This window comes from Tauraco erythrolophus, chromosome 14 (assembly GCF_009769465.1).
Source record: "Tauraco erythrolophus isolate bTauEry1 chromosome 14, bTauEry1.pri, whole genome shotgun sequence".
In the NCBI taxonomy this organism is placed as follows: domain Eukaryota; kingdom Metazoa; phylum Chordata; class Aves; order Musophagiformes; family Musophagidae; genus Tauraco; species Tauraco erythrolophus.
Genome location: NC_141478.1, coordinates 3626700 through 3643262, shown reverse-complemented (window position 1 = coordinate 3643262; position 16563 = coordinate 3626700). Strand labels below are relative to the sequence as shown.

At 55.0% G+C, this 16563-nt stretch overlaps 1 protein-coding gene across 2 annotated transcripts in view; it reads right to left on the bottom strand.

Annotated features, from left to right (window-relative positions):
• The window catches only part of PCSK6 (proprotein convertase subtilisin/kexin type 6), a 35881-nt gene continuing 19318 nt past the window's right edge, over positions 1-16563 (bottom strand). Inside the window, exons 8-21 of one of the 2 annotated variants that reach the window (XM_086620672.1) lie at positions 14204-14416; positions 12530-12630; positions 10810-10913; positions 10228-10345; positions 8944-9132; positions 8564-8700; positions 6463-6642; positions 5808-5910; positions 5027-5248; positions 4529-4624; positions 3140-3231; positions 1719-1848; positions 536-648; positions 1-98 (exon numbers count right to left, since the gene is read on the bottom strand). In XM_086620672.1, the coding sequence (XP_086476798.1) occupies positions 1-98; positions 536-648; positions 1719-1848; positions 3140-3231; positions 4529-4624; positions 5027-5248; positions 5808-5910; positions 6463-6642; positions 8564-8700; positions 8944-9132; positions 10228-10345; positions 10810-10913; positions 12530-12630; positions 14204-14416 (1896 nt within the window). The remainder of the gene's footprint in view (positions 99-535; positions 649-1718; positions 1849-3139; positions 3232-4528; positions 4625-5026; positions 5249-5807; positions 5911-6462; positions 6643-8563; positions 8701-8943; positions 9133-10227; positions 10346-10809; positions 10914-12529; positions 12631-14203; positions 14417-16563) is intronic. The other variant, XM_086620674.1, reaches the window with a different exon arrangement.

Sequence of the window (16563 nt, the reverse complement as noted above, 5' to 3'; positions counted from 1 at the left end):
TTACCCGGCCATAAGACACGTCTGACAGCAGAACTGCACAAACAGCTTCTTTTCACAGAGCTTGTTTGATTTCACCATCTCACAGAAAGTCTTGTCAGCTGGAAGGCCGAGGCGAGGAACAAGAGAAAATGAGAGCAGATTAACATTTTAAATAAACAAACATTGCACGTAACAGGCGGTTCCAGTGTTGGAGGAGAGAGAATTGAAAAGGAGTCGCTTTTTAAGGGCATCTTTCACATGGTTTTAATGAAGGAATAAAGCAGCTTTGCAGCGAGTGGGAGAATTAGCCCCAAGACTAAACCGTAACAAAATACAAACGCTTGGATGCGTTTGAGCAACAGGCAGGTATCCAGCGGCTCTGCCAGGTAACATGCCTGCCCACTGCACCCGGAGCCCAGCTCCCTGCAGCCGTGCCCCAGCAAGCCCGGGAGCTCCGGCACTCTCTGCTTTACGTTGTGAAGTGAATCCCTCGAACCTCTTGGTTTTCCTTCCAGGGAAGCACTACGGGGCCAGCGGTTCTACCACAACTACTTACCGTTGGTGCAGGTTTCATTTGTCACACAGGAGCCGCCGAGGAGGCTGAAACCTTCTTTACACTTGAGGCAGTTCCCACTGGAGCCCTCGCAGGCCGAGCAGTGGTCATCACACCTGGGGACAGAGACCCCGCCATGCTCTGAACTGGCACCGACACCCCAACCCCAGCATCCGAAACGGGCCGTCGGCCAGATAACGTGTCTGCTGGCACCGCGACATCCAGACTGAACCAGAGGATGTGGAAAACAGCGAATCTAAAGCTTGAAAAGTTATCGAAACCCTGGGAAAAATAAACTCGGTGGTGCCAGCTTGATGCCCGGTGACAGCTAGAGACATCCCAAAAGCACTCGCCTGCTGGGAAGGCTCAGTGGGATGCGCACCTCTCCTCCCAGCAATCCCAGTTAGAAAAAGGGCTGCGAGGGGAATCTGTGCTGCTCCCGCACGTTTGCTCAGGGAAAAGAGCCCATTGGCTGTGCCTCCTGCCTGGGGATGGTGGCTTCCAGAGACCGTGCCCGAAATCCCTGGGAAGGGATGCTGGACCCCTGCTCCTCCCTGCTGGATAGCCAGCGTGGGTGAGTGAAGCCCTGGGCAGGCAGGCGCTGCGCTGCGTGTTCCCAAGTCACCTTTAATCCTTCCCTTTCATGTTCGCTTTAATGAGACAGAATCCACTCCCACTCCCCACTTAAAGCGCAGAATGCCGGCGAGTGGGAGCAAATTGCTGCCTCCCGGCATCTCCCCGTCTCCCGCACGCACGCAGCTCCTGGGCTGGGCCAAGGAGCAGGTGAACGGCTCCTCCAACACGGCTGTGGGGCAAACAGAGCAGGTTTGATGGAAAGCTGGAATATTTGCCTAAACATCACCGTTCCTCCCACACCTCCTCCGAAGAGCCTGGAGCCGGGGCTGAGCCCCTTCCACGGTAGCCCTAAGACATGTTGGCTGGTTGGCTCTGGCGGGGGAGCGTGCAGCTTCACTGCTCTTACATCTATAGGGCAGGGACGTGCAGGGTCCAGCCCTACAGCTGCCTTGGCTCCCTTATCCCTATTTTAATTTCCCTAGTAAACAGCTCCAGCTGCAAGCTATTTTCAAATTTTTTTGTTTTTTGTTTATTTTTTTAATCATCATCACTGCCAGTGCTCCACATCGGTCCCAGCTCTGCTCTCGTCGCGACTGGGGAGCTGACGTACCTCTTGCAGACTTTGTTGGGCAGCCCGTGGCTGTCGGCGGGGTAGAAGCCCTCGCGGCAGGCGGGGACGCAGCGCCAGTGGGGTGCAGGGGCCTCGGGGGTGCAGGGTGCACAGTTTTCCTCACCGGGCCCTGCGGGGACAGGGGAGAGGCCAGCTGACATGGGAGGTTTCGGAGACAGAAGCCGCGTTTTACCAGCGTGGCTGCAGCCCCGCACGAGATGGGGGGCACTGGCTCGCTCTGCCCTACTCATGCCCAGGAGTGAACAAGATGCTTGTCGTGCCATCAGGGTCCTGTGTGGCTGCTTGGCTCCAACCCCAAAAAACTCAGCTCCCACTTTAAAAAAACAGCTCCCATCCAAAAAAACCCAGCCAGGATCCAGCGTCCTGCCTCTCTGCAGAGCCAAGACCCAGCCACAGGGGCTCACTGGGGACAGCACATCAGAATCCCCGCCGGGGCATCAGCCACCACTCCCAAGCATGCACCAGTTTGCTTTTCCCACCCTATGCAGAGTAAAATGTGGAAAAAGAGATGCTAAATTGGGCTGTGGAGGAGCAGGAGGAGGGAAGGGCTCCAGAGAGGCGCTGCAAAAGCAGAAGGCCCCACTCCGACGCCGGCGTGCTGCGGCTGGACGGCAAACCGCGGTGATGGAGGTGGTATGATTAGAGCCCTTCCACGTGCCGGGCTTGAGAAATGGTTATGCAGGAAAAGGAGACGAGAAAAGGCTTGAAAAATAATTGTGCTGAAGTACATTTACACTGACTGGAATAAGAATTAGAAGGGAAGTAATTTTCTTAAGGGATTAAGAGCCCGTTCGCTTCCATGCTTGTCAACAAGATCAATAAATATTTTGGATTTAGTCTTAGGAAATTGCCCATGTATGATAGATGAGATTCACGCCACTGAACATGAATTGTCTAGAGATCATATTATCATGAGATCTATGATGATTTCGAGGGCAGACGCAAACATTAACAATGGAAAATAATTGGACTTTCAAAAAGCAAAAAAGGCAGGATTTAAAGGGAACGCTGAGCAACTTCAGGCAGCCGGGGGAAGGTGGAGCAGCCAGCCCGGCTGGGATAACGCACCTCGGCTGCCTGGCATTTTTATACGCTGCAAAGCCATCTTCTATCACTCCAAGAGGGTTTTACAGCCTCCTTCGCAACCTTATTAAACTAAAGCACCTGGCTTCAGAGGAATCGGGAAATAAAGAATGGCTCTCATAAAAATGTAAAAACTCCCTAAAAACCTTTCTAATATGAATGTATTCCCAGCACCTTGTGAGATGTGCTGGGGAGCTGGGATTGCTACCCCGCTGGCACGCGCTGCCCTGGCTCGGGATGGGTACCATGAGCATCAGCTCTTGACGCACGAGGGTTTTGGGGTGCTGCATGGGGATTTTGTGGGGTGAAGGATGTACCTGTGCTGGCGGGGCAGGTCTCACACCTCCGGGGCTCCCAACTGAGGTACATGGCAGGCTGGCACTCCGGCACGCAGCTCTCTCCTGCCAGGCTGCCAGGAAAGCAGAGAGGACATTTGCACCCAGAGCTACGGGCTTTGGGGACTCAACACAGCCCGTCCCCATCTCCGCATCCCCCAGTGCCCTACAGTAGCCTCAGCCCACGGTGCAGGAGGCTTCGGGAAGCCAGCCAGTGCTTCAGAAGAAATTAAAGCCCTGCCTGGACCAAAAGGACAGCTGCAGGTTCCTTAATTAAGTATCCAGGAAGAAATAAAATTATTTTTCCCTGTGGGCAACCAGCCCGGCCCTCCCAAAGACCTTTTGCACCATGAGGCTCCCTGGAATAAAAGGAAATTGGTTCAGTGCCACGGCTGGACCGGTGCTGCTTTACCATGGCAGGGATGATTTGAAGTCCCGGCTTAAGAGGATATTGGACAATGAAAAGCAAGTGCCGTGCGGATTATGTCTGACAAGTGCCTCCACTTTTGCTTTTCCAAGGGAGTAGATAATCTTTTGGTGGCAGTAATTTCTTTGTCTGAGAGAGCCCTGCTGCTACACCACGGCTCTGGCCCTCTTACAGCCCCTGAGCGAAGCAAAGCGCTATGGGATCATACTTCCATGTGAGCCTGGGGATGGAAACCAGCTTCTCCCCAGTGCCGAAGCTGCTCGCCAGCACGGCTGGGCTCTGCATCCTGCAGGAGGCAGCAGCAAGGGTGCCTGGTGCTCCTCGCAGGGTCGGGGCTGCCCCGCCTGCACCCGCATTGCTGGAAAACCACTATCCTATACTGGCCCTGCTCAACAGGTACATCAGGCAGAATATTCCTGTGTGAATGGAGCTGAGGGAAAGGTTTCTGCACTTGCAGGGAGCGTTTTCAGCCTGCCTGGAGCAGCTCAGCCCGGTAGGGGCTCTGCCAGGTGAGCAAAACCAAGTGCCCTGTTTGGCTGGGACAGCTCTGACGGAGCCACCTGAGACTCAGGAGGAAATGTGCGTTTTATTTTCGTTGCTTTTTTCCCCATTTTAGATGCAGTGACGCTGGCAGCTCCTCCAGTCGCAGGTCACCGAATTTGGATGAGCACCTGAGCCTGCGGCACAGAATTTTCTCACCACCCTGGCAAGTGTTGGAGAAAAGGAAATTAAATTTAAATCATACTTTTCGGCTAAAAAAGGGGCACAGAGCACTACCTTTAAATTCTCAGACCTCCAGCGCTTTGGGCCACAGCTGTAGTACCACAGGAGCAGGATCTCGAGTCTTTAACTAATTCACCCTCTAATTTCCCACTGGTTTTCCCAAATTTAAACCACAGGTACCAACACTGCAGGTATAAACTCCTCCCATGCTGGTATTTTACCTGAATCCATCTTTGCATGCGGTACATTTGTCTGCTTCGCTGACACATTTTTTACAGCTTTGATGACATTTCAGACAGCGTTTCTGACCTTTCAAAAAAACAAAGTGAGGCGGGGGAATAAAATCTGGACAGTGATTTGCAAGCGGCAGTCGGAGCCGCAAAGCCCCGCTGCACCCCAGTGCCAGGTCCCCGGAGGGGAGAGGCACATCCCTCCCCGACAGGTCCCTGCTACTGGAGATGACCTTATCTGTCATTGCTTGCTAAGAAGAAATATGCTTTGCAAGCAGCTAGGATCATTAATTACAGTCTTCTAATTAAGAGCTGAGTTGAGCACCTCTGCTTTGCACCACCCTCTGCACACCCAGAAGTTTTCCTCCTCCCGTTGCTGTGCAAAGCGGGTCCAGGGGTGGATTTCAAAGCCAATACTCAAAAATCAAGGTGTTTTCTCCACCTGAAGCACTTAAAATAGAAGCAAACCCTAAATATCCTCGTGCTACAGCTTTCAAGTCATCAATATCCTTACGTTCCTCGGAGTAAAACCCGGGTGGACACAGCACCACGCAGGTGCCCATCTCCTGGTGGTAGTAGAGGCTCCGCTTGCACGCCGTGCACTGGGTCGGTCCCCTCCCGACGCAGCGCTCGCAGCCCTTGTAGCACCGGCGGCACCTCCGGGCCCCTTTGTCCCCGAAAAACCCCGCGGGGCACGAGCTCACACACATCCTGGGGAAGGAACCGAGAGCATCCGGGCTTTGGTGCCAACACCCAGCCACCACCAGGCAGCCTGGCACCCACCGCCGTCCCCTCGCCCACAGCGTTCGGGGCACCCCTCAGCCTTGACGATGATTTGGGCTCATTTCTTTCTTATTCTTAAGATTTAGGGTGTCTTGAATGTCGTAACTCTGTAATAAAGAGCCGGGGACTCTCTTGGCCAGCAACCCCGACTATGGGTAAACTTTCCCCGTACCAGCCCAAGAGGTTGAGAAGCAAAAACCTCCATTCTAGAAGTGATTTGGCACCTCAGCCAGCTGTCCTTCAGGCATGGGTGATCCCGGCCAGTGAAGCCAACGCTTCTTCCCCACCAAGACTTGCATGGCCAAGGTCCTCCAGGGCTCTCCAGCTCCGTGTTCTCCACCCCATTGTACCCCAGTCCAGGGCAGGGATCCTCACACCTCCTCCTCCCTCCGTTTTTGCTCCCATATGTTTCTTCTTCAGGTGAGAGCCCTGGGGAAAGGTTCTGCCACCACCCAGGGACCCCACAGGGTCACCCACCGCCCCTCACCTGCCGGTTTTCACACTGCCCAGGCTGTAGTGGATGCAGTTCAAGCACTGGTCGGCGTTGGGGCCATCGCAGCCCTGGTCACCACACTCAGGGTGGCACAGACCTGGGGAGAGATCAGCTCAGCGGGGAAAGAGGCTGAGCACCCCCCAGACCCCGCTGCCAGGATGCTCTGAGCACACCCTCCCTGGACAGATGGGTGCAGGGAAGGGGCTGGGGACCCTCCACCTATCTTACCCTCTATCTATTATCTTACAGATCTCGTATCTTCTTCTCCAGCTCATCCTCCCCGGCACAAATCCCACCCAACCATCCTCCAGCTGAACACCCGGGCGCAAGAGCAACTTTGAAAGAGTGGCCGGGCCCGCTCCTCGGGGACCGGCAGGGACGCCCACCCCTGCCCGTGCCAGGGAGGAAGGTGGGCAGAGGAGCTTTTTTTACCCTTCAGACAGCTGCACCACCAATTTGTGGCGGGAGCGCCGGGACGGGACATTTTGCTACCTTCTAATTTCACCGTCCTGCTGCCCCGCGCCAGCCACAGGCACCGCTCCTCCCAGCCCGCCTCGGCCCTGGGCAGGATCAGGCCTCGTGGCTCCCCCAGTTGGCATTTTCCTGGGTAGTTTCAGGGGGATGACATGGCAGCTCAACTGGCGCTTACCCGCATACTCCTCCTCCTCCTCTGCCACCTCCACCTGGCTCTGGAGGAAGGCAGCTCTCGACGGCTCCATCTCCGATGTCGACACCTCCAGTGCTCTCCCACGAGACTGGGAGCCACCCAGCGCGGTGTAGGGGTGCTCAGCTGTCCCGTAGAAGAGGAGGCTCCACTCCTTCAGCTTCCCTGTGGAGTGGCCACAACATCACCCATCCCGCTCCTCCCTGGGGGACCCAGCTTTAGGGGAAGCAGGAGGATGGACTGGACTGTCAGGGCATCCCCACCGGCACGACAATGCAGAAGCAAACAATGAACACCCAGAAATGTTCACGGGCCCCAGAGCTCCCAGCCCGCATGAATGCAGCCGTTTAAGGCACCTACAAGGGATGTTTTATTCTATAACGTGCCTGACGAACCGCAGCATCCCCGTACCCTTCATGCCCAATGTGCGGAGGGAGCCAGTAACTTTAAAAGCTCCACAATGGAGGATTATTTCTGTCTGACAAAAGCTTCCCGACACACGCCAGACTATTTTTTGCTGCTGTTGCTCCAGCCACCCCGCTCTCCGACACATCAGAGGTCTGAGCTCAGTGTCCCCCAAAACACTGCACTGCACCTGGGGGACCCCCCCAGCCTTACACCTACACCAGGGTCCTCCCCGCCCCACTTCTCTTTGGGGAGGAGATCCAAAAAAATCCTGCTGCTGCTTCTTTCCAGCACTTTCTTTCAATTCCCCATCAACACGAGTCACTTCACACCTGCGGCACGCTTGGCTTCAACTACTAATCCCTGCGTTTCCAGGAACGACTTAAAATTTCTAACACCCAAATCCCTTGGCTCTCCAAGAGGGCTGAGGACCCACCTGCTGCAAGCGTGGAGCCTGCAAAGGGGTGAGCTTGGGTGGCATCAGCCGGGGAAGAGCTCAGCCCTGCACCGAAGAATGAAATTTGCTCTAAATCTAAAACGTTCCGTGCGGGGAAAGCCTGGGCTGCATGGGGCTGATGCTGGGGATGCAGCAGTGCCAGCAGCAGGACATCCACAGTACTTAATTGGTACTAAATTAAGCAATTTAATGCTCTTAAATTAACATTTAATAGTTGTTTCTGTGGCGGGCTGGGAGCATCATCCTTCTTTTTCCTCTCGCTTCACGCTCTCTGCTTCAAACCCGGCGCGGACCCTTCGAGGGGGGTGACGTAAGGTGCTCGTTTTCATTTTGTTTTGCAAACAAAAATGACCTGACGCCCATAAGGGGCTCAGAAACACCCGCCACAAACTGTAAATACAGGGGGAAGAGCAGCTCCGTGGGCGCTTCGCTGCCGCTCTCCGAGTTCAAAAGATTTCGGGCGAAGGCAGCAAACAGGAACGCTTCTGCACAACGAACCCCCCCGTGCGCCTCCCGCCAGAAGGTCGCGTGGGAGAAATTTTTAATATACTCCTGGCTTCCTATCAATGCTTGTGTGGATTTTAACACCCCCGCAACGCACGCCAGCCCCGGGCAGGATGCTTCATGCCCCGCTGCCACCAGCCGGCGAGGCGGCTGCCCCTTCCCGGTGGGGCCGGATCCCGGCTGCTTTGCCAGGAAGGGGTCAGGGAGCAGGCGGACAAGCCAGGGAGGGGGGGACACAGCGGGGTTGGGGACATGCAGGGGGCCAGGCTGAGCCCAGCCACCCCCTGCCAGCACGGTGGCAGCCCAGGGAGGATGTCTGTCCGTCCGCAGCCCGAGGGGCATCGTCCCCTCGCACCCTTGCACAACCAGCCCACGCGCCAGATGTCCCAGCAGCAGTGAAGCAAAACAAACAAACAACAATTACAGCTCTTGGGTTTCCTCGTTTTGACTCATTACGGTTTAATTTTGGAAACCCAGCTCTCGATTGCAGTGAGTTTGCTGCTGGGAGAAAACCTGCTCCCAGCTCAGCCAGACCGGCAGCCTCCTGCACTCAGGGCTGAAGTTTTATTCCCATTTTTTGAAAAATTTGGGCAATACAGTTTTGCTGAAGACCATAAAACTCTCAGCAAAAGTTACAGCCAAGCGAAGCAGCCTGCAAAGAGCTTTGGGGCTAGGGGGACTGGTGGGCGCTGGGAGACACGGGTGCTGGGGGACCCTTACCTTGCACGGCGGGGTTGCGCACTTGGGACGGCGTGTCATGGATCTCCAGGGTCCACTCCCCCGCCGCCCGCTCCCCCCAGCAGTGGACGGTCATGAACTCCCAGCCCTTGAACCCCTCGTTGGAGTGGTCGAACACCCTGCAACAGTAATGCCATGCAATCAAGAAGCATGACTTTTAATGTCTTATTTAATTAGAAAGGTGGAGAGGTAATTAAGGATTTTAGGGATCCTTGCACGCACCCACCCTTGCACGGAGCCCTCCTGCAGCTGAGACCTGAGCACGCCCCTCACCTTCCCGAAAAACCTGAGCAGACTTGCAGCAACCCCTTAAAGCAGGATGCTGCCCAGCCCAGACGCGTGCTGGCTCCGGCCGCTCTTACCTCCTGGCGAGCAGCTGCGACCTGGTCCCCGCCGGAGAGACGAGGCTGATCTGGAGGTCGCCGCGGCGCGGGTGCGAGATGCTGAGCCGCACCACGACGTGCTCCAGGTAGAGCACGTGCTGGTCGCGGTGCTCGGCGCAGGCGCTGCTGAGGGTGCTGGCACGCAGCACGTGGTCCGCACGGATGTACCTGCCGGGCACGGGCAGAGCGTCGCATCGGGGACGGCAGCGCTCCCCAATTCCCAGCGGCGCAGGTGCCCAGTTATATTTGAACCCGGTCTTCTGCTGCTTCATGGCCAAAATGATCTCATCCTCCATTGCAACACAGTGTCCCAGCACGGGAATCTGCTGAATTGCTCGATGGTAACGAGATGGGTTTGAGCTGCCTCTAAGATCTATGCCTTATGGGCTGCAAGGGCGCTGCTTTATTTTAATTATCGGCGCAGCGTTCCTCTTTGGGCTGTAATTAGTGTCTGTATCAGATAAATAGTTTCATGAACACGCTTGGCTCCAAATTCATTCCTGCTTTGCGTACGCAAGTCTTTCCGAAGGAACTGCTTTGCTGATGAACAACTCCACTTGCTCTACAGCCAGGCAGTGGTAAACCAGGAGGGTCCATTTGGACAGATCTGATCTCACCCTTTAACCTATCATGGACAGACCTACCAAGGATGAGATGTGAACCTAAGCTGGTTTGAATCTGAAGCCAAATTCAAAGAGACCTCAGGCACTGGAAATTTGGGAACCCTTGCAACAAAGCACCGGGTTCTAGTGTCTTCCATCAAGATGAGGCATTTGGTGGAAGAAGGAGGAGAGCCCAAGGCATCACTGCTCATGTAGGACCCAGCAGACGAGTTGGTTTTGGTCTCCCTAAGCCATTTCCAAAAGGCAAACAGAACCATCAGCCCTCAAAAACTCCCTGCTGATTATCCACCTGGGAAGCAAAAGCACGGAAAGGGCAAAAATAGAGCACCCACCGTTCAAACTGGTCCTGGAGAGCCCCTGAAGGACCTGCTCTGAGCTGAGCCGTAGGCACAGACCCTGGGTGGGCACTTCTGGCTCAATAAACAGATGTCAGGGTGGATGGTGCAGGTTACTCTGACTGTAAAATCTATGAACATCACCTCCCCTGCACACGGGCTTGTCCCGCCCATCCTGATTCCTAATTTCCCTTTCCAAATGCCAGGACTGCGGCTGACCCTTTTCATCACAAGAGTCAGCTCCACCAAAGCTCCTACCAAGCAGCCACATGTCCCAGGACAGCCCCTGACCCCACAACACTCACTTGGGCACCCTGTCCAGGCTTCCCACACAGACGTGCTGGGGAGGAACCGTCTTCCACTTCTTGGCTTCCACCACAATAGCATCTGCATCCACCAGACCAAAGCCATATAGATGGCTAACTGGAAAGAGAGAAGACTCAGAAACCCACTGCCTTCCAAGCAGGGGTCAGGAGCTCCTCCTTGGTGCCTGGTGGAGCATCCTCCAACCATCAGGGAAGGCGTGGAGTTGACCTCATTGGGGTACGAGGTGCTCCAACACACAGAGCTCACCACCCTGCCTGAGTTACACCCCAAGTCCACATTGGCACCATCAAAAACCAATTGTTGGGAGCTGGCCACTGAAAGGAGTGGGCAACACCGCAGCTCAGGAGAGCCTCCACCAAGCAAGGCTTCCAAGCATCTTGCCCCACAAATTACTGCCCTCTCCTCCCTCCGCTCAACGCCCTGGTGGTAGGGAGCCCCCAGGCCAGCTGAGAGTGGCCATCCAGGGTGAGTGTTCCCATAAGAGAAGCTCTGAGGACCTTTGTTTTTCCTTTCATGACCATTTTTGCCACACCACCTCCACCACCCCCGTGGCCTCTCACCTTTATGCCCCGCACCGTTGGTCTTCCAGTCGGCTGCTCGCAGGTGCACTGGCCGCGAGGTTTTGACCAGCAGATGCTGGACGTCCCTCCAGGTGAGCAGGGGGCTGCAACAACACACGCTCATGGGATGGCTCTGCTGCTCCCAGTCTTCCCAGCAGCAGGGACCCCCACTGGGTTAAAAAACCCAAAAAACTCCTCTTTCCTGCCCCAAAAGAGCATGAATTGATGATTCAAATGCTAACGCCCTGCCTGGAGGTTGGCCATCACTTGGGGAGCCCCGGCGGAGCGGGGTGCCCCAGGGAGGGATGCGGGGTGCCCTCAGGGAGGGATGCGACATGCCCACAGGTGTTGCAGGATTTATTCCTGGCCAAGGGTATCTAGGGGGTATAACTGGAGCAAATCAGGAAAATTTTGCCCATTTTCTGGCTGGAGATGGGGAACGAAGCACATCCTGAGGCAGCTGCCAGGCTCGGCAGCTCACTGATACACACTCCTGAGCAAACCTTCCCTTTATAGGAATAACAGCAAAAATTGGTGGGAAAAAAACCAAGTTGCTCATTTAACATAAAATGAACCCCGAAGTGTTTCCAAACCACCTGTCCTAGGCTGGGTTTGTGTGAGGTTTGTGTGTTCAGGGTGCTGGACACTGAGCTCTGTGTGCTTTTGAGCCCCACTCAAGACCCCAGTCCAGGGATATGCCTGAAGAATTTTCCACTCTTTTCTTACAGTCGGTTCCTCAGCATCTCGAGCTGGGATTTATATTGCTCTCGAGCAACATTTAAGAAAAGAAATTCAATTTATTCCTTCTCACGATAATGGAGTGCCTGAGCACCAAGCTCTGGTACTTAATGTTGCGTTTTATGCCTCAGCTAAACAATTCAAAAATTACATCTAAAGGTCTTAATATATTTGTAATGAAAACAGCATCTCCAGAAATGTGCTCACCCGACCCGGGCACTGGGATTAAACTGAAGGAGAGGGACCGGAGCCGACACGCTGCGATCACCGTCCCCGAACACCAGCACAACTCTGCCCTGCGGCTCATTCACAGCCTTAGTTTTATTTCCATCCCATAAAAATAATAATAGTGAGAAGCTCAGGAGAAGATGCTCCATGGAGCAACACGGGGATGCCGGAGGGGTGAGCCTGGTCCTCTACGGGGCTGCTCCTGGGCTGGGGACCATGATGAGACCTGGATGGGACCGGGATGGGGACAAGGGGCCAAGAGCAGCTTGTTTGAACCAGGGAGCGCGTCGCTGCCGGTCACGCCGCGTGGGTTATTGACATTATGCAAAAGCCCTCAGAAATGAAACACTTTCTGAAAACCATCACTTCTCTACAGACGTTTTCCATTTTCTGTGATGTTTTCTGACATTTTTTTTCCAGGAAGTATTTATAAAACTCCTGTTGGAGCCGGCTGTCAGCGGTTCCAACGCACCAAATGAAAAGCCTGACTTATCTCACCAAGCCCAACTTTTCAACAGATGGCAACATGTGAAGAATTAGCTCAATAAAACACCTGCAGGAAGATTAGATGCAAAACAACAGCACTGCATCAAACCTTGCCAAAAAGGAGCAATTTAGAATAACTTCGCCCTGTTTTGAGTTGCTCCAGAGTCAAAAAAAGACACCCCTTTTTTTTTTCCTCTCCAGGTATGGCACGCCAGGTACTAAACATGGAAACATTTCCCCCGCAAGCCGACGGCGAGGTTACACCTACTTTGCCTCCAAAGCCAAGGCGATGATGCCAGCGACCATGGGGGCGGACACGGAGGTGCCGGTGTGGCCATCGGTGCAGCGGTGCCGGAGATCCGTGGTGACCTGCGGAGAGAGGAGCTGCAGCTCCCATGCTGCCGGAGCTGCTGCTGGCACGGGAACTATCCCATCCAGCATCCCAGGTTTGCTTGGGATGCTGCCAGCGGGGAGCGGAGCCCGCGGGTACCCAAAACTGCCACAGCTTCCACGCCATTGGGGCACTCTGAGCCCCTTAAAATGTGCTGTGGATGCATTGGGCACAGGAGATAACACCCCTGCTTACATTTTGCTATCTGAAAGGGGGGGAAAAAGGTAATTTTGCCATGGATCAGCTGGAGGAAAAGGCATGGATGGAGTGGTGCGAGTGGGGCAGGGCTGGCGGGGTTCTACAACCATGGGTGCATGTAGAGCTGCGCCGTATTAAATGCTTTCCTTAAAAGCTTCAGCTCCTGGCATTGGGCAAAAGCTTCTATTTGAATAGTGGGGAAAAAAGGAAAAAAAAGAAAAAAAGCCATTTCCAGCTTTTTTGTTTCAGGGCAGAGTGTGATGCTTGGGTACCAAAAGCTCGGAGAGACGAGGTGGGCAAAGAGATGCTCAGTCGGTTACATTTTTAAAAGGCTCCTGGGTTTTGAGTTAATCTGGTGATTTTGGAGGGGGAAGAAGACATGCCACCCAGTTTCTCCTTGAGAGTCCTTGGAAGCTGCTTTTTTGCCCAGTGATGCCTCAGCCATGCGAACTCTCCTGAGTGCCATGAAAATGGCACTTGGATTCTGTTTCCTGGCTGGAAATGAATCTTTTAGAGGTCAAACAAATGACTCTTGATTTAAAAAAAAAAAAAAACCAACCTTTAAAAAACCCAACTTTTTTTTGTCAAAAAACTAATTTGGGTGGAAAACTCCCTCCCAGCTCAGGTAAGGCGCCGTGCCGGGGGGGGATGTTTTACTGCCGGAGGTTTGGATCATGGATAAGGACATCGGTAACGAAATGCCTCGCTGTAATGAGACCACAGCAGCTGTTGGGACAGGGCAAACATAGCCTGGGCAGCAGGGAAAACCAGCAAACCACCTCTGCAGCCTTGCGCCGTGGAGGGAGAGGAAGGAGGGAACTGACCAGGAAGACGACGTTGGCTTTGGCTCCTATTTAATTCCACGCAGCGGTGGGAAGCCCATGGGGGTAAGGAGACACCTCGCTGTGCTCGCTCAGCTGGCAGAGCCACACGTGCACAAATTTTTAGGCAATTCCTGGCCTCCAAAAAGTCTCTGCTCCCTGTTCGAGTTGCCGCATCCCTGCCAAATGCCTCCATTCTCCCTTTTTTTTTCCTCTGTCTTAGGCTAAAAAGCCTGAAAATTCCCTCTTTTTTAAGCAGAGGACAGCGAGCAGGCACTCTGAGGGACCAGTAAACATTTGCACGGGTATTTTTGCAAACCTCCAGCCCTTTCACCCATCTACCAGGGAAAATGCCGCATCCCTGAGCTCCTCCCAGAGCAATTTTGTCCTCCAGCATAAAAAAAAACACGAGCAAAACCCACCACAGAGCTAAAAGCAAAGCCTGGCTCTTGCAACCGAGCGATCATCCAGCCCAACCACGCAGAAAACATTCGGGGGATGCTGCCGCGCTCGACGTCAGGGTAAAACTTACTATTTTCCGCTCGTAAAAAGCCCCGCTGCTGTAGGTGGTGGCCAGGGTGGAGGCACACTCCTCCAGGTACCAGGGCTTGTAGCCGTTCTCGGTGGTGCTGCTGATGGAGATGGTGTAGATGCTGTTGGTGTAACCGTCGCAGGAGCAGTAATCGCCCTCTCTGCCGCCGTTCCCTGACGCCCAGACGAAAATGGACCCCAAGCCCCTGCGGCCCTGCGGGCAGAGAGGGGATGGGGAGAGGTGAGAGGAGGTGTTTGGCCAGGACCAGGAGCCACCTTGGCATGGGGAGGTGGGCACAGCCCCTCTCCCGGCACTGGGATGCCATCGGTAAACCTGATTTTTGGGTCTGGGCATAGGGTTTGGTTAGGGCGGAAGGATGGGTCCCATCCTGCCAAGCACTCAGCCCCCCTGGATCAATCCCCATAAACATGCCCCACGGCTCGGCTGGCCCCGGTTTTATAGGCAGGGACTCCTGGTGAGGACGGGAGAGCCGCCGGCGGGACAGATTTTGGCATCTTCCGTGGGCTCTCCTGGGAGAAAACGTCTAGGGTGCTCAGAGCCCCCAGACCAGGCAGTAACACCGGCACGGCACTTCCCAAGGGTGCAGGGATGGCCCCGTGGGAGAAACCAGCAGGAAACCCCCCAAAACCCACGCCTGCCTTGGCCCGAGCCCACAAAGCCCCTCGCAAACCCACCCAAACCTTCCCCCAGCCTATCTTTTAGGTTTCTTTTGGGTTATTTTTGACATTTATTTGGGTTCCTTTTGGGTTATTTGCCTTTTCTCCCCTTCCCATCCCTTGGCAGGAACATCTGACGGAGCCGCCCCCACCACGTACAGCTGCAAGAGCCCACCAGGAACTGGGGGGGCGGGAGGGGTGCGCCAGTCGCCCGGATCTCCCCAGAGCCGGAGGAAAATCCCGCCCAGCAACAGTGGCCCCAGTGCCAACAAGGGGCCCCTAACGAAGCCGACGGCATGGGGGCCAACCGCTCCATCCTCCATCCAAAGGACCTGCACCCCCAGGCACAACCCAGCCCCGTGGGGGGGGTCACAAACAGGGTGCTGCGGTCCCAAGGGAGGATTTTTTTGGTGACCCAAGGGGGTTTGGGGCAGGAAATGAAGTGGCTGGTTCACTTCCCTGCCCCGTAAGGCACGGCTCTCCGGGGAGGGCGGCACGCCGCCGGCTTTGGCAGGCGATGGAAGCACACGGCGGTGGCGGAGCAGCCCCGTCCTGCCCACGGCTACTCCTGCCACGCAGAGATTTCGGCACTAGCCTGGGCAGATCTGGTGTTTACCTTCCTCCCGCTGCTCTGTGGCAGCTTCCTCCACAAAAAATAATAATAATAGTAATAAAAAAGCAGCTTTACTCTGGAGGAATTAAGCACTGGGGGGAGAGGGATGGTTTATTACCTGTCTCGCCCTCCTCCTGGGGCAGAGGCTCTCTGAGCTGACCCTGCCTCTGGATACACAGGCTAAGTCAGGCTCTTTCCTTACTTTATGAAAGTTTTCATTATCTGGGCTGCCTCCCAGCCAAACTGGGTGGGGATTTCCCTAACGGAGCTGTCTGGAGCTCTGCAAGAAAAAGCGTGAGCGCGAAGGGAGTTATTGCCCTGCCCCGCATCGCGGAGAGCTCGACCCAGCTCGCCAGCCCACCGAGTCTGCTGCTGGCACCTCCAGTCCCTCTTGCCAGGGTTTCCTGGATTTCCAAGGTGGCAGCATCCCGGCCCACGTGCTCGGCACAGGCAGCGACCGTCCAGCTCTCCAACACTAAAATCCGCCCACCTCCAAGGCACGCGACCTAGGCTTTCCCAAAAATCACTGATCGGAGAAATAAAACCAGGCACTGATTGCCAAAGGCGTGCGGGGACGTAGCAATGATTTCGACTGGGATCAGTAGACAGGGAGCCCAGATCTCCCTCGCATCCCACACCTCAAGTGTCACAGCCGCGGGTGCTGAGAAAGGCTGCTTGGTCCTGGCCCAAACTCCCATCTCCGGGATGCCTGGGCAGGGCTGCGCTGGAGGAAAGCGGGTTCGGAGCCAGCACGGATGGACAAGGACACAAAGAGGTACAAATATGACACCACAGCGATGCACATCTAACACCTGCCAGCGTTTTCCAGTGCTCACTGCGTATTGCAATTCCCTCAGATTGGAAAAACACACGCTTTCCCTCTGCTCTCCAGCAAAACACTACCAAAACTTCCACGAGCAGACCCCAAACTCCCAACTTCTGTGTTCGCCATCCTCCTAAGCCAATGCCATCCCGGCAAGGGGCTCCCGACTGCTATAAAACCTGGATCTGGGCATCATTTAAACCAGGGGATCCCTCCCTGGCCAAGGCTGGCGATGATCCGGCTCACC